Source organism: Chionomys nivalis, chromosome 7 (genome assembly GCF_950005125.1).
Source record: "Chionomys nivalis chromosome 7, mChiNiv1.1, whole genome shotgun sequence".
NCBI classification, from domain to species: Eukaryota; Metazoa; Chordata; class Mammalia; order Rodentia; family Cricetidae; genus Chionomys; species Chionomys nivalis.
The window spans coordinates 86,379,959-86,403,778 of NC_080092.1; the positions used below are offsets into that span (position 1 = coordinate 86,379,959).

At 38.4% G+C, this 23,820-nt stretch overlaps 1 protein-coding gene across 6 annotated transcripts in view; it reads left to right on the forward strand.

Moving 5' to 3' along the window:
• The window catches only part of Tanc2 (tetratricopeptide repeat, ankyrin repeat and coiled-coil containing 2), a 312,553-nt gene that overhangs the window by 250,157 nt on the left and 38,576 nt on the right, over nt 1-23,820 (forward strand). For all 6 annotated transcript variants that reach the window (XM_057773318.1, XM_057773320.1, XM_057773321.1 and 3 more), the window contains one exon: nt 17,028-17,136. In XM_057773318.1, the coding sequence (XP_057629301.1) occupies nt 17,028-17,136 (109 nt within the window). The remainder of the gene's footprint in view (nt 1-17,027; nt 17,137-23,820) is intronic.

The window sequence follows — 23,820 nt, forward strand, 5'->3', positions numbered from 1 at the left end:
TCTGAAGGGAATGGCTTAAAATAACTTTATCTAAAACTGTAAAAATGGTAAAGACATAGACAGGTGATTAAGGCCTCCTTTGTTTGTTAACTTAGTCTTATGTAGCCTGGGCTTCCCTTGAGCTCATAATTCTTCTGCCTCAATTTCCCAAATTCTGAAATTATAGGCATGTACCCATACCCAACAAAGGCATTTTTAATGCTAAAAGTAGCATAAAGTGTTATGGAAAGACTTCAGTTGGTAAAGTGCTTGCTGTACAAGCTTGATGACCTGAACTTGATCCCCAGAACCCACATAAAAGAAAAGCCAGGTGTAATGACACACACTTTTAATCTCAGCACTGGGAAAGTATGGATAGATGGATTCCTGGAACTTCCTGACCAGCTAGCCTGCACTGATCAGGGAACTCAGGTCCCACTGAGAGATCCTGTCTCAAAAAAATAAAGATGACTGCTCCAGAGGAACTAAACCCAAAGTTGAACCTTTGCCTCCACATATGTGTGCATGCACACATACATACACATAAATGCACCCCCATGAACACTTACACACCTATACAAACACACACACACAAAGGAGGCATACAAAGTAGAGGCTAATTTATCCTACTAATAAGCCTCTGAAATAACATTAACCAAATCAAAAGAATCCCAGAGGTTGTCAAACCAGGATTAATGGCACAGCAATCAGGAGGAGTTATTGCCAGCTTAGTGAGACTTGACAACACATTTTCTTTTTTGTGAGCAGAGCAATTCACTCCACTGTCTCCAGAGACTTTCAAAAGCAGCTAAAACTCCATATTTAGTCAAAATCAACACTAATAGCTTTCTACCCTCTTAACTATAAGAACCCACAGCTGTGAGATTTTCATTTACTGAAGCCATCAGCATATCTAATTGGTTCTAAGTCCCAAAATTGATTTGTAAGTACACATTTATTTTTATCCCCACTGGCCACACCCTGGTCTCCCACATGGATTCATCTTTCTACTTACCTCGTCCAGTCTTCACCAGCAACAAGAGAGGTTATTTTCAAACACAGTTCATATCACGTAACTGTTTCTAGAAACCCTTCAGTGCCTTTTTTTACTATCAGAACAAACCAAAGCCCTGTATGTGTAAATAGCTTCTGCTTGCCTCTAAGTTGTACAGTTTTCTTCCACTTATAGAAGTTTCTTTCCCACTTCCAGACCTTGCACTGAACAATTTCTGTCTCATTACACAGTGAGACCTCCCATTGCCCCTTTAGACTTTAGCTTATTCCCCACTTCCTAAAAGGGGCTTCTGTTTGTCACCTTACTAAGTTGTTCCTGGATTCCGAGTTCTTATTTTTATTTCCTTTCTAATGTGTGTTACAATTTATTAACTTATTGGGTGTTAGTAATTACTTATTTACTTTTCCCTTAGAATTTGAGTAGCTTCAATGAGGTCAGTAACTTTTTCTATCTCATCTTTGTCTTCCTAATGACTAGTAAACTGACTGGCACACAGTAAACACACTGCAATTTTTTTTTTTTTTGATTTTTCGAGACAGGGTTTCTCCGTAGTTTTTGGTTCCTGTCCTGGAACTAGCTCTTGTAGACCAGGCTGGCCTCGAACTCCCAGAGATCCGCCTGCCTCTGCCTCCCGAGTGCTGGGATTAAAGGCGTATGCCACCACCGCCCGACTCACACTGCAAATTTTTAATGATAAATTAATAACTGAAAAATTGTAAGTACTACTAATTCTAACCCCATCACATAAAATCTTTGGCACACTCTTTCACAGCTCCACAGATAATATCTTTTTGCCCTCTCTTTTTATGCCCCAGGAATAAGTGAAAACATGCATTCCGGCATCCAGCAAGCATCAATAAGTGCTTGTTAAATGATGTATTTGAGTTGCAGAGTTAAGTACTGCCAGGGATATAAGTAATAAAGAAATAAGGACTTACGGTTTAGTGGTTTTAATAGACTCATTCATAGATAGCAATAATTTAAAGCAAAGTACGGTGTTAAACATATAAACAAAGAGTTAAGGGACACAGAAGGAGTGTGAGAAATTAACCTTTCTATGGTTACTGTTACTTCAAATTATGACAATCCAGTATAATCCTAGCTCTTCTACCTCATGAAACCTCACCACCTGCCTGAGGACCTCACTGGTTCAGAGGTGTTCATTCTAGAGCAGTGATGCATTTGTAGAGCACAAAAGCCCTAGAAAGATTGAAACAATGTAGAAAAAAGCATCAAATCCTTATGCAAATTGACTATTCCCAAAATGTTGTTTTACTTATTTCTAAGGGGATGTAGCTTTAGTAGACTTTACTTCTAGTTCGAGTTCATCGGGCTCTTACATATCTGTATCAGATTGTAAACAGCAGCCCAATAGGACTAGAAGACATTTTGAACTCAGGTTCCAAGAAAAGGTTGTGAAAAATTATATGACTCAGTTCAGAGAGTATTTTCCCAGCACAAAGCCCTGGGTTGGGCCTGGCGATGGTGGCGCACGCCTTCAATCCCAGCACTCGGGAGGCAGAGGTAGGTGAATCTCTGTGAGTTCGAGGCCAGCCTGGTCTACAAGAGCTAGTTCCAGGACAGGCTCCAAAACCACAGAGAAACCCTGTCTCGAAAAACCAAAACAAAAAAAAAACAAACAAAAACAAAAAAAAGCCCTGGGTTGGATCTCCAGCACTACATAAAATTTGTACATACCTGTAATACCAGCATTTAAAAGGTGGAGGTGTGAAGATCAAGAGCTCAAGCTTATGGGCAGTGGTGGTACACGCCTTTAATCCCAGCACTCGGGAGGCAGAAGCAGGTGGATCTCTGTGAATTTAAGGCCAGCCTGGTCTAGAGAGCGAGTTCCAGGACATTCAGAGCTATTACACAATAAAACCCTGTCTCAAAACACAAAACAAAAAAGATTTCAAGCACATCCTTGGCTATATAACAAGTTTGAGGCAAACCTGAACTACATGAGACTCTTTCTAGGGAGGGAGGGAGAAATCATGTATGTATGCATACATACATACATACATACATACATACATATGTATATGGAAATACATAGTAGTACTGTCTGATTAAGGTTAATAGAAAGGATTATTGCACAGACACATGGATTATTTTTGCTGAGAATGGATAATAATGAGCAGAACTTTAAGGTAGAACAACTAAAATTTAACTGTAGACAGGGTTCTTAAATTGAAAATTAAGGATCAAGTTGTCAATCTGTTCTCAGCATTTGAGTCATATTTACATTCATTTCATAATCTTCACCATGGCAACAGAAATATCTGCAAGTTCAAGGCTGCACTGAGTAGTGAAGTGGAAAATTCATCTGGAAGTTTTCGTGTTGCTCTTCCTGATACCCATCTGCTTAGTGTTCTTCATTAGTGAGAATTTATGGAACTTCTACAGTAAAAGCTGGCCAGCCACTAGAGAAACTAGAGATACCTGTGGTCTAAAGCTGTTACCTTCTAATAAAGGGGAGTTAGACAAGCAACCAACAGTAAATCATAGCATAATGTGTCACAGGAACCTAGACAAAGAAGAAATGCTTTTTAGAAAAGGTAGCATTCAAATTCTGCCTTGAAAAATGACTTGGATTCCATTGGAGAAATTAGGCCTTTGTAAGCATTAAAAAAATATATAGTGGCAAAACAGAAGTAGGGAGGAGTGTGAAGATATGCTGTGTCTTTGGCGGGTTGGAGTAACTGTAATGAGAAAACAATAAACCTGGTCATAAAGAATGGCAAATATTATCCCTAAGAAGAAAGCCTTGAATGGCATCTTTGAGACTTTACAGAGGACCTTTATCACTATTTGCGGAGAAGAAACTGGTCAGTAAGCTCTGGTGATGAGGAAGACAGCTCTGACAAGCAACATATGGAAGGTAGGCTGAAAAGGGGGAGACTGCAGGGTGGGATTCTAGTTAGGGGGCTACACTAGAATTCTAATGTAGGTAAGAAATGCTAAGACCTGTAGTCTGAGCGTGGTGAACAGAGTATATGTCAGAGAGACATTTCAGAAATACTCCTAAATATTTAGGAGGTAAATCGAAGGTAAAGATGAAGGGATCAAAAATGACTCCAGAACATGTGGGAATGATGGAGGATGGTATTGCCCCTGACCAACATAGAACTTTCTAGATGATAGGCCAGCTATTATCATCAGTCCAGGAGGAAGAACATGCCCCTGAGGGGAACATGAGTCCCATTTGGGACACATTCAGAAGGGACTGCTTCCAAGGAAAGGTGCACAGGCTGTATTTAGAGATGGAGATGTGACTTTGGAAGATGGGCTGAATGGAACATTCATAGTGTGATGTCAGTAAATCGCAGTAGAAGCAAAGAACTAAACAGTAACCCCAGGCTGATGTGGGATTTCCCTCTGTATGCTGTGAATATATTTTATTGCCGTTAGTTAATAAAGAAGCTGCTTTCTGCCAATGGCTTAACAGAATAGAACTAGGTGGGGAAAACTAAACTGAATGTTCATTGCAGCAGTATTCACGGTACTCAAGGAATGGAAGCAGCATAGGTGTTCATCAGCTGACAGGCCAGGAAATTGTGGTCCATATACAAATCATCCTTTGCAGCTCATAGATGAAACTGGAGATTGTTAGGTAGAAAAGCCAAGCTCAATGTAATAGGCATAGAAAATTGTCAATGACTAGTAGTCTAACATAGAAGCATATAGTTCAGGCAAGCTTTATTTGTACAAACAAGATATCACTACATTTCCCTTTTATCTAAAAGTTAAAAAGGTTAAAACATACAAGAAAAACTGTATACAATAAGTACAATATATACAGTATATGCAGGCAATGAATACGTCCACAATGTCTTGTCCATTAATAATTGATAAATTCAAAGAAAATACTCCATATCTATTCCTATCTTGGCGAGTCCAAAAGTTGTACCTAATTCACTTTCTATTCTAACTTACATTATCAAAACTATCTTTTTATGTCTCTCAATTTTATACACTTTACATTTCTTCAGTGAATTTCTTTTCTGTATCTCATAACAAGGAAAACTATAAAGTTCAACTTCATCAAAGACCTGAGAAGGAAATAATACTACCTGAGTAAACATATATTGCTCTTGCAGAGGACCTGAATTTAAATTCTAGCAGCTCACACCTGTTACTCAAGTTCCAGAGGATCCAATGGCCTCTGCTGACCTCCTTCATGACACCAAATATGTGTGTAGTGCACAGACATTCATGCAGATGTGACATCATCCATGCACACAAAATAAATAATTTTTAAATAGAGAACAAAGGCTTCCAAACTTTTTTATAAAACGAGTATTGTTCTGATACCAAAACAAGATAAAAGCATAATTTAAAAAGAGAAAATTACAAACCAGTTTCTGTAATGAGCATACATGTAAAAATTCTCAATAAAATACAAACCAAATTCCAGATCACATCAAATAGTCATTTATCATAACCAAGTTGACCTTTGCGATATGTAAATAAGTAAATGAAATTTGTCACATAAATGGACTCAAAGACTCATGATCATCTCAATAGATAAAGGAAATGTCTTTGACAAAATCTAACGTCTCTGCATGATAAAAGTCATGTAGATGCTAGGGATGGAGGAAGCATACCTCAACATCATAAAGACTATCTATAACAAGCCTTTAGCCACCATCATGCTAAATGGAATAAAACTCAAAGCAGTCCGGCTGAGATCAGAAACAAGGTAAGAGTCTCTACTCTTTCCACTTCTCCAAAATATATTACTTGAAGTCTTGGAGCAGTAGAATGAGAAGGGAATAAAATAGATACAAATAGAAGTCAGAGTATCTCTTTTGAAGATAATGGGATTCTATGCATGAGTCTAAGGAATATACACACACATAAAAACAAAACTTGAGTTTATAAATATATTGAGCAAGTTTCAAGATACAAAATTAACTCATAAAAGTCAGTAGTCTTCCTCTCTCTGTACCAATAACAAATGCACTGAAAACAAAATCAGGGCTACAATTCCAGTCACACAGTAACTACAAAAAATAATAAACTAAGTTTGAATAAATCTAACCAAGGAATTAAAAGACCTCTACAATGAAAACTTGAAGACACGAGAGAAAGAAATGGAGAAAGATACTGGGAGATGGAAAGACCCCCATGCTCATGTATCAGAAGAGCTAATCTTGTGGAAAAAGCAATTGACAGATTTATGCCATCCCAATAAAAATTCCAAGGTCCTTCCTCACAAATTGAGGGGAAAAAAATCTCATAATTTGTATGGAAACACAAAAGACCAAGGACAGCCAAAGCGGTACTGAGCAAAAATAGTTCTACAGAATATATTACCATACATGATTTTAGTTATGCTACAGGGCTGTAGTAATAAAAATGCAGTGTGGTACTGGCACACACACACACACATAGATCAGTGGAACCAAATAGGGGACCCAAGTATAATTCCACACAACTACAGCTGCCTGATTCTTCACCAAAATACTAAAGACATACATTGTAGGAAAGATAGAATTTTTAACAAACAATGCTAGGAAACATGGATTTCAGCATTCAGAAAAATGAAACTAAATCTCTCCCTACAAAACTGAATTCTAAATTAATCAAGGACCTCAATAAAGAACCTGATACCCTGAAATGCCTAGCAAAAAAAAGTAGGGAATATGTTCAATATCTATGTGTATATGCCAGCAAAAAGTAACTTCTGGGGGGAAAAAAAAAAAAAAAAAAAACAAGCACTGAATCTGCCTGTCTAAAAGGTAGTGTAAGGTTCTTTGCTGCCCAGGAATACAATGTTGGCTTAGCTAATCTGTTGTCTGGGTTTCTGTCCTGCCTAGTTTCTGTCCTCCCACCAGGTCCCACAGCCATTTAGCCCCAAAGAAATCACACAGATGTCTATATTAATGATAAACTGGCCCATAATTCTTAAAATTTATATTAACCCATTGTTCTTATCTATGTTAGCCACATGGCTTGGTACCTTTTTCAGCAACGCAATCACATCTTCCTTCTTCTGTGATTGTGACAGGACTAGGGAGGAATGGGCTTCCTCCTTCCCAGAATTCTATTCTCATTGACCCGCCTCAACTTCCTGTCTGGTTGTCCTACCTATACGTCCTGCCTGGCTACTGGCCAATCAGTATTTTTTTAAAACATAATTGACAGAATACAGACAATTGTCCCGCACCACTAATCAGAGAAAATCTTTCTGAACTGGACTGGAGAGATGGCTCAGAAGTTAAGAGCACTGGCTGCTCTTCCAGAGGTCCTGAGTTCAATTCCCAGCAACCACATGGTGGCTCACAACCATCTATGCGATCTGGTGCCCTCTTCTGGCGGGCAGGCATATGTGCAGACAGAACATTGTATACATAATAAATAAATAAATTTAAAAAATCTTTCTGGACTTAGATGAAATTCTTTTAAATTCTCACAGTGTATTTCTGAAGCTCAGGAGCTACAAAACATACTAAAGGAAAATGACACCTTTGTCTTCATACAGCTGACAGAAAATGAGGGAAGCAATGACATGGGAGTTCTTGGCAAAAGCGCTGGTTCCTTCATGTCCTAAACAATGATTGCCTGGTGACATATGAATGTCTCTTACCAAAAATAGTACTTTACCATACCATCCTGTGAATGACTATTTTCTAAGCACAAAAAGAAAAAAAGAAAAAAATATATACCGAAGAGGAACAGTAATTTAAAGCAGCTTCCCTCTTTCCCTTTAATGCATGTTGGGCTATGGTGGAGAATCTGTTGGTGCTGCCACCTTTGTGTTAGCTGTCTTGTAGATTTGAAAATGATTTCGTGTTTACTGGAATAAGTGGCAGTTGTTAGACACAGGGAGCCTTTTGTATTGATTGGTTAATAGTGATAGAAAATGGCCACTGTCACAAAGCACAAGAGCTCCTCTTCTGATCCCATGATGGAGTCTGAGCAGTTTTTCTGTAAGGTATGATTTTAGCTTTTCCAGAAATCTAACGTCTGAAGGTAGTGTTTTAGCTAATGCTTATTTCACATTGAGATCTCAAGTCCATTCTCACTCCTGGCTCTTTTTCTGTCTCTTCATCCCTCTATTGTCTGTCATTCAACCACACTTCACACTAAAGATACTGGTAACTTCTAAAGTAAACAATAAAATCAGGAATTTTTCCCACAAAAAGTTTATTTTTCTTTTTTGGTTTGCTTGGGTTTTTTGGGTTTTTTGTTTTGTTTTGTTTTTTTGTCTATGTGTTTCTATTTTGTTTCTTTGCAACAGGGTTTCTCTGTGTAACAGGCCTGTCTGTCCTGGAACTCACTTTGCATACTAGACTGACCTCAAACTCACTGAGATCCGCCTGCCTCTGCCACCCAGGGAATTAAAGGCATGCGCCACCATTTCACAGTGAAATTTACTTTTCATTCACATGAAATCCAGAGGTACTGCATGGTTGAAAGAGGTCTGTTCTACGCTGTTTGGGGGGCAGGAGGGAGCTGGTCTAATGGAGACTGCCATCTTTTAACACAGTGTTTCTGGGGCTTGATGTTATTAGCTGGCAGGCTGGAGAAGACAGATAAAGTACAGGAGCAGATTTTTCTGGGCCAAGTCTGAGGTAATGAATACCATTTCTCCCCACATTTCGTTAAACATAACTCAGTCACTACCCAACCCTTACTCCTGTTGAATGCAAGGCCATTTCCCAAGACCAAGCCTTGACTGGAAGGAAAGCATCACCTTGTAGGTGTTAGCCAACTCTGCATAGTCTTATCTCACTAGGTCTCCCTAAGTAATTCTCTTTATTTGCCTCTATAATATACAAGCATTCTACAGCACAGACATACTGTGTCAACCCGTATTAAGATAGGGACCTCACCAGCTGGCTGTTAGCATTTTGTCACATCTGGCCATCACACAATGTCAAAGCATCCAAGTCATATTCTCTGAAACATTAAAGTTTTGTTTGTTGAGTTTGTCATCACAAAAGCTAAGAAAATTAATATGCCTACACATTGCTGACCAAGACTACAATGATGAGCAAATATCCATGCCTGAAATACTTAGATTCACTTGTTAGCATATTTCAGTTCCACAAATAAAAATTTCCAGTACTCCCTAGAGTACTAAGTGAAGATCTATTAGAAAAGCAAACATACTGTCGTTGTAATCATAAAGCAGTTAAATGGGGATGAAGCAGAGTGATTCTTGCTTTAGAAAGGGTTTTTCTCTAAACTCTTAAGGCTCAAGAAACCAAGTCGTCAAATGACAGTAGCTCCTTGTAACTCAAAGTTGTCATGGGTGGGTTTGGTTTGTCTCCAGTAATGTATGTCAAGGGGCTACTGATGTCTACAAGTAAAAACAGAAGAGGATCTCCCCTCACCCACCCACTCCCAGTTCTGGATAACACCTTCTCTGACTTTTGTTAGAGCGTGTGTATTCAGGAAAGAGAAGAAAAGACAGTGTGAGTAGGGTGAGACAGTCCTCAACTCTGACCAGGGATTGCTTCTCTCCTATATAAAATCAAATATACAAGGCATCATGGTGGATTGTAACTGTAATCTCAGCAATCAGGAGGCTGCAGAAGGAGGATTACAAGTTGGACGCCAGCCTGGGTGGGTGGTATGTGGGTGTGTGTCTGCCTAGCTGCCTGTCTGTGTCCCCTGTTGGCTTACAAAAGTTTCACAATAGCCCAGAATGGAGTATAACAAAGGTTTATTTATTTGGGGATAAACTCACGGAAAGAGTACAGACCTGCAGTCCTCTGCTTGTGCATTTTGGTTGTTAGAACCAAATATAGCAGCCAAGAGAGCCACACAGGTTTTTTGTCTTCATTAATAGTACATGAGACCATGCCCAAAGTGGACCAGTATCTTAAAGGCTATTGGCTGAAGGAGTTCCCACAACACCTCCCCCTTTTTTCTAAATAAGAGAGTTCTAAGCCTAATACAAAACAATATACAATAAAAACAAATATCAAGTATTGTCCAGGGTAAAGAGGCAAAAACATACATAAAAATTAGAATTACAACCAGCATGAACAACATCAAACAAGAAACATATGCTAAATGTTTCCATAGTTATCCTATCTTAAGGAGTCTAAGTCTTATATTTAAAATGGCTTGGCTAAGTCATGAGAGAAAAGTAACTATGTCTACCTAGTCTTCAACCCAATTAAAGACCTGAGAAGGGAAATAATATTACTTGAGTAAGCAGGAAGTGCAGTCAAGCAACTTCCAAAAGGTGCAAGGAATGACAGAGACAGCCAGCTACCTGAGCAATCACCCAAAGTCTCATTTGCAATGTTGGGACAGCCAACTTTGGCTAAGGCCTAGAGTATCCGACAGACCATTTTCAGAGGCAGGACATTTTGAGAAACTGTCTTACCCTGTCTTAGCAAGGTGTGGCGGTCTTTTTGCTTGTATCCTCCTTATCCAGTCTGGACACCATGCATTTTTGTCAGTGGTCAAGGCAGAGGCAGTTCTTTGCCCAGAGGCCAGTTTTGCCAAGAAGAAAACAAGCTCCAAATGGAGTGTCTTTGGTGCCCAACATTTTCTTGGGAATAGATCAGTGCTGCCAGGAACAATTGTGTCTCATGCCAACAGACTGACAAACTGCCAATATAGGAAATTTGTCTCTGTCAATTCTAGAGTTTTGGAAGTTGCTTACAATACACTTGTTTACTTAGGTAATATTATATCCTTCTGGAGTCTTTAAAGAGTTGAAGACAGATAATTATAGTTTTCCTTAGTTATGATAAAGTATAAATTAGATATAAAACTTTAGACCCAGAAAGATAGGATATGGAGTATTTTCCTTAATTTGTCAAATGTGAATAAACTAAATATTGTAACTACAAATTTTTCTTGACAGTGATTTTATATATGTAATTTTACTATGTTCAAGTTAAAACCCTCCTTTTTAGTTAGACAGAAAAAGGGAGATAATATGGGATGTCCTTCTATATATGTGTTGCTTTTATTGCTTGAATAAAGCTGCTTTGGCCTATGGCAGGGCAGAATATAGCCAGGCTGGAAGAAATATAGAGAGAAATTAGTCAGAGTCAAGGAGATGCCATGTAGTTGCCAAAGGAGAAGGACACAAGGGAACCTTACCGGTAGGCCAAAACCATGTGATGATACACATATTAATAGAAATGGGTTAATTTAGGATGTAAGAGTTAGTTAATAAGAAGCCTGAGCTAATAGGCCAAACAGTGTTGTAATTAATATAGTTTCCATGTGACTGTTCAGGTCAGGGTGGCCGGGAACAAAAGAGCAGTCTCCGTTTACATCCCCTTTCTTCTCCTCCCTGTCACTCTCTTCTCTTGCCCTTTCTCCTCTTATTTTCACCCCCATCTTTCTCTCTTCCAGCCTTACCTTAGCATGAGTAGTTGTGTTCCACCAAATTCCTGCCATAATAAACTGAACTCATGAGCACGACAAATCCTTCCTCTGTTGAGTTGTTTCTGTCAGGTATTTTCTCATAGTGCTGAAAAGTCGGACATAGAAAGTAGTCATTCTTTCAGTATTGCATTTTGCATTTTGTTATATAAGATAGAAATGAAAAATAGTTATTTTTAGTAAGTCACACTTAATTCTTACTACAGTCCTGAAAGCTAGACATTGCTACCTCACCAAGAGGTTACCTAGCTTGCTTGCCCTTGGTTATAAAGCTTGTGAGTGGTGTGGCAGAACTAGGATTTGAATGGGTTTATTTCACTTTGAGAGCTGAAAGGCAGCACTGAATGCAGACAGGAGAGCTTGCAGGGTGACTTTGAATCACAGGCAGTCTTACTTACAATGTGCAAATAATTTGTCCTCACCACTCCCTCTCAACCTATAGTCTTTATAACCACTTTGAACCTATCTTAAAGTCTATCTTCATTGCCATAATCTTCCATTAGAGAGAAAGTATGCTTTCTGTTTTGTCATGACTAAAATTACACCTAACAGAGTTCACGCTGCTTGATTTGTTAGTTCATAGTTTCTCAAAACGCTAATTAAAAATTGTTGACCTTGGGCTGGAGAGATGGCTCAGCAGTTAAGACTGCTTGCTGCTCTTGCAAAAGGTACAGGTTTGGTTCTCAAATCATATGCAGCAGCTCACAATGACCTGTAACTCCAACAACAGGGACTCTGATACCATCTGGCCTCAGCCACACAGTGCACATAAACTCATGTAGGCACACAGACATACATGTAAATAAAGATAAGTACACCTAAATTTGTCAACATAAATTATTAATTATTTTAATTATATTAGAAATTTAGTGTTTGGAAGGCAGTGGCAGGTGAATCTCTTTAAGTTCAAGGTCAATCTAGTCTATTTAGCAAGTTCTCCAAGCCAACAAGAGCTACATAAGAGAGTCCCCGTCTCAAAAAAAAATAGTTATTATTTATACTGGTGGGTTCTTGTTCATGTTCCACTGAATGGAGGAAATAACATTTACTTCTATACTTATGCTTATAAGTATAGTGTTTTTACAATAATCTAGAAATTGTTATTTTGGAAACTATGATATACACATCTAAAGTGTTACTGCTTAATTGCTTAGGAGTAGTTGTATGAAAAACATGGCTTCTGTTCCCGACAGAGAGTAATGGAAAGCCTGATTGAGAAACAGGCTTCGAATATCCTTCGAATACCATGCTGAGGGTTTTCTTTAGTTTCATTCTGCTGTTATGAGAAACACCACGAACAATAACAACTTAAGGAAGAAAGGGTTTATTTCAGCTTCCAGATTACAGTCCATTGTCAGGGAAGTCCAGGCAGGCACTTGAAGGTAGGCCTGCTTACTGTTGTTCCACACAGTATTATCCCTGACCAAGGAAGTACGGCAGAAACCTGGGAAGATGATGCTGCTTGACTTGAACTCTGGCTTATGCTCAGCAAGCTTCTTATGCAGTTCATGCTGCCTTCCTTAAGGCCCTCCAACATCAGTTAAATCACACTCCCCATAGATATACTCACAGATCAATATGATCTAGCCAGTTTCCCAGCTGAGCCTGTGCTCTCAGATAACTCTAGGCTATGTCAACTTGATAGTTGAAGCTAATCAGAACAGGGTTTTAAAGGATGTACTGAAGGAATTTTAAGTCATTGAAGATTTTTTTAGCAAGATTTTGATGAGCTTTTGCAGTAGTATATTGTTGAAATGGGCCAGGTAGGGAACACTGAAATAGAGTAGAAACTTCCAGGTGAGGAAGTTGAAGGAGAAAAATTGATACTGGGTTTTTATGCCTAACTGGCCCTGTTAGGGAAAAAAACAAATTAGTCTTAAAGTTTTGTTTTTAAGGAAAAGTTCCAACTTCAAAAGATAACTTTCATTTGACAGTAATGGAGGTAGAGAGAGCCAGCAGGCAGCTAAAAAAGTGAAGAAAAAAAAAAGGTGAAGAAAAAAATAAGTCTCCATGTTTGAGATGTCTCTGTGGGAGTCATTCACATTAAGGTAAAAGTTAAAGCCAGGAGACAAGAGCTACCTAGGAGGAAAAGAAGGCAAAGGCATTACATCACTGGAAAAACAATGAAAGAAATACCTGCATAGTGTCACAGTTGTGGAGAGATAGCAGGGTTTTGTTTGTGGTGTGTTTGAGGGGAGGGAGGGTTGTTGTTGGTTTGTTTTTTTGGTTTGGTTTTGGTTTTGGTTTTTGTTTTTTTTTTTTTGTTTTTTTTTTTTTTGGTTGGTTGGTTGGTTTTTCAGGATGGGGTTTCTTTGTGTAGCCCTAGGTATCCTGGAACTAGCTCTGTAGACCAGACTGATCTCAAACTCAGATACTGCCTATGTCTGCCTCCTGAATACTGAGATTAAAGGTGCATACCACTATGCCTTAGGAGATAGTTTTAATGAAGCAGTAAGTAGGGTCTAATGCTGGAAGGAAAAAATAAGAGAAAGAAAATACCAAAGGTTAAGAGAAGCATCACAGCTAAGAACTACCAATGATATTAGAGAGCAAGGAGATGATATGAGTAGAAACAGATTTGCACAAGTGAATCAGACCACATGCAGACTTTAGTTTAACTGGTGGTACTGTACTTTACAGAAGAACAAGAACAGCATAAATTGCTGTTACCTTTTGTATCCCAAACACCATAAGCTTTGGGTTCAGTGAGCTCTTCAGAATTGTTGTTTGGTTTTTTTTTTTTTTCTTCGCTATGTAACACAGGCTTGTCTCAAACTTGTAATTCTCCTGCCTCAGCCTCTTGACTGCTTTCTAGAATTACAGGTACAGGCCCAGCAAAATCATTTTTTTATAAAAATCAAAAGGAAATTAATGACAGTTGTCACCCTCATCTCACCCTGTATTATGTGCTATTTATATACTCAGTGGCCAATCAATCGCAGTAGTAACAAACATTGTTATCTCTAGGTGCAAATGTACACTGGAGAAATTCAAGCATCTTAGTATAAATACATGAAATCACTGGGGCAAAATCAGTTCTGTGTCTTAATCAACTGAAAATCCTATTCACTGTGGATACAAGCTTTTTTGTTACCTTTATAATTGCAAAAGACATGGATTCTCCTTTAGGACTTAAAGCTTAAGAAATAGGTCAGAGGCCTGCATTCAGGAGCTGCTGTCACAACTGTGCAGTTATGGATGAGTCACTTAAAAAATAATCCTTACACCAGGAAAACTCCACTAGTTTTACTGTTACTGGCTGGATGGAATTTTGAGGTCTCTGCGTCTGTTATACCTAACTTTCCTACCAACAGTTTGTTGTCGCTGACAGTTCAGTGGGCATTTTCAGATGACATAAGTGTGAAGCAACCCTGTGCTCAGGCCTCAAGATGATAGTGATGAGTCTACACAGATTAAGCCTGTCTAGGCATTCTTCCAGCTAAATCATTTCCTTCCCCTGTGATTAACTTTGATAAAAAGCATTCGTTGTAGCCTAGAAATTCTATGAAGAAAAAAATTTGGAATTGTTTTCAAAATCCTACTGAAATGAAGATTCTAGAATGGTGTACACATACATATATATATATATATATATATATATATATATATATATATATATATATATATATATATAAATATGGAAGCTACCCCACCTCATATTCTCCAGGTTCAAAAGGAGAAAGGGAGAGGAAAGAAGGAGAGAGGGATGAAGAGATATAGTCTCTTCCCCTCCTTGTTTGTTTGTTTGGAGGCCGTATTGCTGTGTATCCCAGGCTATTGCCCAGGACACAGGAGGTATATCATGATGCTCATAGGAATGAGAGAACAACTTGAAGAAATTGATTCTCAACTTCTGCCAGGGGAATTCTTAGCATGAAAATTTGGTCATCAGGCATGGTGTCATGTACCTACACTGCTGGAACCCTAATACCCAGGGTTGGTTTTTTTTTTTTTGGTCCTGAAAGCATAGTTAACATTTTTACATGAATTAGACTGCATTAGGTATTTTGAAGAATATAAGTGATCAAGATTTTCTTTCAGTAATGTAAATAGGAATACATACATGTATATCTCACATATACCACACAAACATATCTTAAGACATAAAAGAATATATTGCCTGGGGATATAACTCAGTTGGTAAAGTGATTCCCTAGTTTGTAAGAAAGTTTGGGATTGATCCGCAGCATCACATAAATCAGGTATGGTAGTACACACCTGTATCTAGGACTCAGGAGGTAATGGCAAGATCAGAAGTTCAAGGTTGGACTGGTAAGATGGTTAGAGGGTAAAGGTACTTGTTGTCAAACTTGATGGATGACCTGAGTTTGATAACCTAGACCTGTTACATGGTAGAAGGAGAAGAGTGATTTGCACATGTTGTTCTCTGGCCTTCGCATGCATACATGCAGAAATGTAGTCTTAAAAAATAAAAACGGGTTTTGAGGCCTAGGTAGCCTCTTGTAGCATGATACCCTGGGGGTGGGGGAGAAATCATTGAGCTAGGAATTTAGCTCAGTGAAGTATTTAGCCCTTGGCTTGTGAGAGAGAGAAAGAGAGAGAGAGAGAGAGAGAGAGAGAGAGAGAGAGAGAGAGAGAGAGAGATTGATTAACAGTTAAAGATTATTATTAGGATACTTTGAGCTGGAACAGAACAGAAGATTCTAATAAATGGATTAAACAGAAAAATAATAATTGCTTTATTTCAAGTAGCCCCAAATTAGAGTAGCTTAGATGCTACACAGTAGGGCTCAGGCTCAATTCTCCAGGACTTTTTAGCCTAACCCTGCTTTTGACTTTGTCCTCAGGACAGCTGATCATATGATTTAGGCCACAGAGACAGTTCTGACCATCTTGAGCTTGTAAGACAATATCCAAGGGGTTGGAAGGAGGCCTTTCTCTTTCATGAATAAATTAGGAGTCTGTTATCAGAGAGATACAGAGGAGTTGATGCTATCGGGGAACAGTTTACTGGAGGAGAAAGCATGTAACAGTGTGGTAAACACTGTACTAGAGATCGTACGTCTCTACTGGTGGCATCAAAAAGAACATAGTCCACTGTGCTCAGCTGGAAGGAGAAGAAGAGGCTTGGTAGAGGCTGTCCAGAGGCGACTTTAGGAAGAGGTCTTCAGTCTATTTTGACCCATCTTCAGTTTATACCGAGGGACACTGCAAATAGAGAAATCCAATAAACAAGTGGCTCTAACACTGAGGCCTGAGGCTGAGAAGAAAAGTCTAGATAGAGAGAAGCTGCGTAGGCTATAGATAGCAGTGCTGCTGGAGGACTGATGGGTGACCTAGTTCAGTGAGAACAGAACAGGGTGCAGAGAGTCTGCAGAGCGCTGACCTGCTAGTACTGATGAAGAGTTGCCGACAAAGACAGAAAATAAAAATGAAAATCTTTTTTTTTTTTTTCGAGACAGGGTTTCTCTGTGGTTTTGGAGCCTGTCCTGAAAAATGAAAATCTTTAATGTTTTTGTTTAAGAGATGGAAATAAGCCAACTGGAAATGGCTTTTATAATATCCAAACATGTTATTTACCTAGTAACAAATGCTTCCCTAAGATACTGACTTAATGGTGCCTAGTTTTGTTGGAGAAGTGACTAGACCTGAGTGATCCAGGCACAACTGAGGCATTAAATTATTAAATGACTCTCTTTCTTTGCAGGAGTGGCCACACTTTACTTGCCTTCTGGTTTTCCCGCCAAGAGGGAAAACTAAACCGACAGCAGACTATTGAACTGGGACATCACATTCTCAAAGCACACATCTTTAAGGTAATTAGAGAACTGAGACTTTTTTCCTTTCCATCTTTAGCAGACTTTCCTAAACACTATATGCAGGGGTTGAACCTTATTCCCATATGATCCCTTCTTTCTGAAATTAGTTTGCTCTATTTCCTAAATTATGTGTCCTGTTTATCTCTCAGCCTTTAGAAAGAGCTAACCCTGTTCTGACAGCGAAGTTAAATACCTCCCCTGTAGAGAAGCTGAACAGGTTAATAGGCTGTTTACCTAGGCATTCCAGGGAATATATACACAATATTATTTACATAAGGAGCACATACAAACACTTATATATGTTCTACATATGACCTGTCATCTCCCGAAAACAGCCATGTTGTAAGATGATTGAAGATTTTTATGATAGCTAAACATACATTTATGTAATTTCTAATGCTGGGGCATTCATGGTCTACATAAAAGCACAGGAAGAAACCATTCTCCTCATTTTTAGTCCACAGTTCACTATTACTATTTAATACTATGTTTGACAGTTTTAGCCCTGTGGGCTCAGGGTATAACTCAAATATAAAACACTTGCCTAGCATGCAGAAGGCCCTGTGTTCATTCCCCAGAACTGCAAAAATAAAAGTCTCAGGCAGAAATGGTGGTACATGTGTGTAACCAGCAAGGGAGGCTAAAGGCTAAGGCTGAATGCTGCCAAGAGTTTAAAGCCAACCAGGAATACATAATTCTGATAGTTGTAATCGCTATAGTCTCCTCAGAGTTTTTCTCCACTTCAGTAGTGAAAAATTTGAGTATCTTAGATAAACAGTTCTCTAGGTCAGACAAACCCCCAAGAGCTGTAAAGATTAACAGTTCCCCAAGTGCCTCACAAATTCTTACCAGTATATAAGCACACAGCCAGAGAAGTTTGGTCATCAAATGGACAGAAGTGAAACCCACTGTGGCAAGTTCTTTATTTAAATCATAATTATCTTGTCTAACAATTCACTGTATAAAAAATGGCTTTTACCCAGTGACCTTATATGCTAGGAACAGAACTAATACAGCTGGCAGGGTATCCGATTTCAAATGTGTAGTGTAATATCTACTTCATCCATAAACACGAAGATAATTGTCCTCCGATTAGGAGATAACTGTCAGTCTTTGAACAAGACAGTCTGCATGGGATCAGATACAAAGATGAAGAGGATGCTTGCCTTTGTACACCATAAAATAAACGCCACATTAGCAGAGAAAGAAAATGAAGCTTCATTTAACCAAGTGTGGCGTTAGTACGTAGGAACCTACATTTAAACTGTATGCTTCTGTCATTAGCACAGTTTTATCTTAGACTGATGATGGTGTGAAATAAGAATGACTCGTGTGTGATTCAGGCTGTAAATACTCTGGTGCACAGCGTAGTGATGACATGACTGCAACTAAAGACTGGAGACTCTGGTATTTCTGGTGTTGCAGTGACAGGATCCATCCAGTGCAGAGGCTGTTGAGAGGCTTTAGCTTCTCCCAGACTAAAGTTCTGTCAGTCAGCTAAGGGGCATGCAGAGTCAAAGATAGACATGGCCATAACCAGTTCTCCTCAGAACTTCTCATCAGTAGTGACATTCACACAATCAAACTGATATTTATTTCCAGTTTTAAATTTCCCTTACTGGTCATGAAAAAAAAATGTATTTATATCATCAATGACCTTTAAAGTAAGAAAAGGGTAAAGGCCTATGATTCTGGATATTGGATTGGCTATAGAGCCTTTTAAATTATTTTGTTTTGACAACTTTTTGAGGTATAACTTCACCAGTTTTTGTGTGTGTGTGTGTGTGTGTGTTAGTGTACTTAGAGTTATGCCATTATCACTAACAGTAATTGGTTATTTTTTACTCAGCCCCACATTGGGCACCAAAATGTAGTTGGTGGTTTTTTACTCTTTGGCTCTTTTGGGGGCACACCACCCAGCTCCCAAATAAATCTACAAGGAGGCTTATTATTACTTATAAATGCCCGGCCTTAGCTTGGCTTGTTTCTAGCAGCTCTTAAATTGTCCCATCTACCTTTCACCTCAGGGCACTTCATCTTTTTCTTACTTCTGTATATCTACTTCTTACTCTGTGACTCGCTGAGCAGCTAGGTGTCTGGCCCCTGATGTCCTCCTTTCCTTGTTCTCTTGCTCCTCCCAGATTTCTCCTTCTATTTATTTTCTCTGTCTGGTAGTCCTGCCTATCCTCTCTCCTGCCTTGCTATTGGCCATTCAGCTCCTTATTAGACCATCAGGTGTTTTAGACAGGCAAAGTAACACAGCTTCACAGAGTTAAACAAATGCAACATAAAGGAATGCAAAATATCTTTGCATAATTTTGCAAAAAGTTCCACAACATAAACAAATTTAACACATCTTGAAATAATATTCTACAACTACCATTATTATATTTATTTACCCTAAATAGTAAGCTTCATTACCAGTTTAAGTCATGTCTCACTCTACATTCTGCCCTGTAAATTTGACTTTTCAAAACATTTCGTAGAAATGGAGCTACATAGCTATATAATGTGTTCGCTCATCCCTGGCTTCTTGCATTTAACATAATGTTTTCATGGTTTATTAATAGTGTAGTATAGATCAGTACCTTATTCATTGCATTATAAAATTGTATTCCATTTTGTGGATGTACAACGCTTATCCATTAATTGAAATACTTGAGTTGTTCCACTTTTGAGAAGAATATGAACAAATACTGTGATTCCTGTCGCTAAGTACATTAGAAATAGATTCTTTCATTTGTTTAAGAAAACTAGCTACTTTAACATGGTGTTTAATACAACTACAACTCAGTACATAACTTTCCTGCCCCTGAATATTGGGATTATCGATATGTGCAACCACCACACCCAGATTTGTCTTCAGTTCTCTTGAGTATTATATATCTAGAAGTAGAATTGTGCTAAGCACAATGGTATATGTATGTAGTCCCAGTACTCAAGAGGTCTAAGCCACAAATCTGGGCTAGGCTGGGTAACATAGCAAGACCACATCTCAAAAAAATAAAATAAGAAGTGACAAAATTTCTAGATCATATAATAACTGGATTTAACATTTTGAAGAATTATTGATCTGTTTTCCAAAGTGTCTACACCACTTTACATCCCACCAATAGTGTGTGAGGATTCTAGTTTTCTCACAACAGTCTAGAAATAGTGCTCAGTGGTATAACACAATCCCTAGCACCAAAAGAGAAAAGAATCATCTGTCTTTTGTTTCATCTAAAAGTGAATGCAAAGTAGTATTTCGTTGTATGGTGTAGTATGGTTTTTTAGGTAGTCTTATGTACGTCAGGCTGACTTTAAACTCACTGTATAGTTGAGGTTGTCCTTGAACTTCTGATCTTCCTACCTTCTTGCAGGCCTGTGTCATCGTGCCTGGCCTCATTGTGGTTTTGGTTTGCATTTTCTAATGGCATGTTATTGATCACTTAGAATTCTCTTATAACCTTATAGTTGTCATTTAGATTCTTTTTCCTTTTGAACAGAGTTTCCTGGAACCCAAACTGGCCTCAAGAATTCCTTATAGTAAAGGACTACCTTGGGCTCCTCATCCTCCATTCTCTGCCTCCCAGACGGTGGGATTATAGGCAAGCATCCCTATACTCAACTTTAGATTTTTTTTAAAACTACAAGAAACATGTATGGAAATTGCAGCCAGAGATACTCCAATCCAGTTTGTAACTCAGGTTGAGTCTAGTCGCTGGGAGGATGCTAGAATATTCTTGCAATTTCTTCCTGAATTCTTCCCTCTAAAATGTTCCTTTCTTTAGTCAATCATATAGCATTTTCTTATTAGAACAGAAATATTGGACTGGGAGAAAACTTGTAAATAGAAGAAATATCCTTGGACATCAGCAAGTGGCATGAGTTTAAATATAAACTTTGAGGAGGAGCATGGTGGTACACACCTGTAATCCTGACATTTGGGAGTTAGATGAAAAAAGTATCTCAAAAAAATAAGTAAATAAAAAGTAAAGTCTACTACTTACTGTCAATTTTCTCTTCTGTAAAATATTAACTCTCAAAATTGTTGAAAAGATTACAGGTAAAAGATATGTTTATTAAAAAGGTACATGATAAAAGCCAGAGTACTAAAAAGTATATCTTTAGTATGAGGTTTTATGATCTATTACTAATGTTCTTCCTAAAATAAAACTTAATAAGCACAAACTCCATATAGAAATAGCACCCCATTACTTCTTACAACAGTAGTTCACAAACTTTTTTTTGTAAATAGCTACATACGGCTTTGTAGTCCATATTACTATCTATCACTACAATTGTGCCATTGTAGCTGAAAATCAGTAAGACATTACAGAAATAAATGGATATAGTACAATAAAAGCTGATTTGCAAGAACAGATGGAAAGCCACATGGGCCTTGGTTTTTTGGTCACTTTTCTGCAAGGAAGAGCACTTCCCCTTGGCTTACCAGTCTCCCTTTACTACACTCAGTCATGGCTGTGTGTGGTGGTCAGATGATAATGTTGATGTTGGGGAATCCTGCTAAAGAGAGGGAGGAAGTATCGTAGGAACCAGAGGGGTCAAGGACATCACAAGAAAACCCACAGAAAGCTTTTCTTAAATTATCTCATCTATCTTTGGTCTCTGGACTTTTACCTTTCTCTATTTCTGCATAGCTGTCTTACTTCTTACTCTATGGCTTGATGTGTATCTGGATGGCTGGAGGGGACTGGTCCCTGAAGTCCTCTTCCTTCCTCTCTCGTTCCTTGATCTTCCTCTTCCCAGACTTGGTGACTAAAAGACAGGAGGATCAGAAGTTAAAGTTATTCCTGCTGCACAGTGAGTTTTAGCCAGCAAGAAAAACATGAATGAGACCCTGTCTCAAAAAGTAAAAAGATCCACTTATAAGACATTGTAGAAAGGGGGACAGAAAGATTCTAAGAGCCAGAGAACAACAGGATGCCTGTTGTTAGATAGTGTCTTCTAGACATGAGAGGGATGTTGCACCCATGAACACTCAACAGTTTGGTTGCTTAAACAAAAACCTGCTTAGTAGCAACACCAGTCAGTGTGCCAGTTTGAACAAGGAAATTTTCAGAAGGCCCCACATTTAGATGAAAAATAAGTGACTGCTGAGAGAGTGGAAACCAGTCTTCTTCAGGGATGAATTCCTAATAGATTATCCAGTGCAGGTGGTCAGCCCTAGACACACATAGATAGGAGCAACACTAAGTGGTCTCAGTAGAATATGAGTGAGTGAGTGAGTGAGTGAGTGAGTGAGTGAGTGAGTGAGTGAGTGAGCGAGCGAGCGAGCGTATGTGTATGAGTGATGTAGAATTACAGAAGAATCATGAACTTGAAGTGATGGGCATGGGAAGAACTGGAGTGGAAAGAGTGTTTGGAAATGATGTAAATACAGTACTATATCAAATTATCAAAAAACATTTAAAGTTTTAAATTTAAAAAAATAATTAAAAATAAATGACCTAATTTCACTTTGATTCTTTTTAAGTTGAGACAGAGTTTTACTGTGTAGCCCAAGCGAGTCTTAATCTTCCTGTTTAATCCTCCTGAGTGCTGGAACACAAGCATATAGATACCATTCCATAAGAAATAAGAATTAAAATCTGAATGTTTATTTAAACTGTAGGCATTACTTTAGCTGCTGCCCTGCCCACTCCTCTCATGCAATGTACTCAAACTGTTCCTTAAAATATGTATGTGTTTATATACATATATATATATATATTTCATTTTTATGGTATCACAATATCCGTACAGAAAGAAAAAGGACATCTTTGCTAGAAAAGTCTTTTGACAATATTCACAGGTCCGGCTTCTGTGGCATTATTTGTCTTTGCACCTTTTCTCTAGAAGAATTCCTGTAGATGAAGTTTCTAGTCCACCTGGTCCCACAGCTGTTCAGTTCCAAATAAACACACAGAGACTTATATTAATTAGAAACTGCTTGGCCCATTAGCTCAGGCTTATTATTAGTTATCTCTTACAATTTAAATTAACCCATAATTCTTACCTATGTTTAGCCACATGACTTGGTACCTTTTCTCAGTAAGGCATTCTCATCTTGGCTCCTCTGTGTCTGGCTGATGACTGACTGACTCTCTGCTTTTCCTCTTCCAGAATTCTTTTCATCTGGTTGCCCCGCCTAAGCCAAGCTAATCAGCATTTTATTAAACTAATATGAGTGACAAATTTTTACAGTGTGCAAGAGCATTTTCCCTCAGCAAATTCCCTCTGTGGAAATAAGAGTCTCAGCCTTCTATGGAGAGGCTTATGACTTGATATTTTGTTAGGTAACCTTATTTTCATAAACAACAAATATCCCTTTGTAAATGTTCCTTTCCATAGTATATATCAAAGGAATAGAACAGCTTACATTTCAAGGAGCAAAGCAAGCAGAAGTAGCATACATTTTTTTCAAAACATTCTTCCCCAGATCACTTAGCTCCTCAACTTTTTTTTCCAAAACAGGGAAAAAAAACAGGGCTTCTCTGTAGCCCTGGCTGTTCTGGAACTCACTCTGTACACCAGGCTGGCCTCAAACTCAGAGATCCACGTGCCTCTGCCTCCCGAGTAACAGGATTAAAGGCATGCAAGCTCCCAAATTTTACTGCTACTATTTTTCTGCCCTTGAGATTTTCTGTTTAATTCATTCGTACTTTGACAGAAGAGCAAGATGCTTGGCAGAAAGTG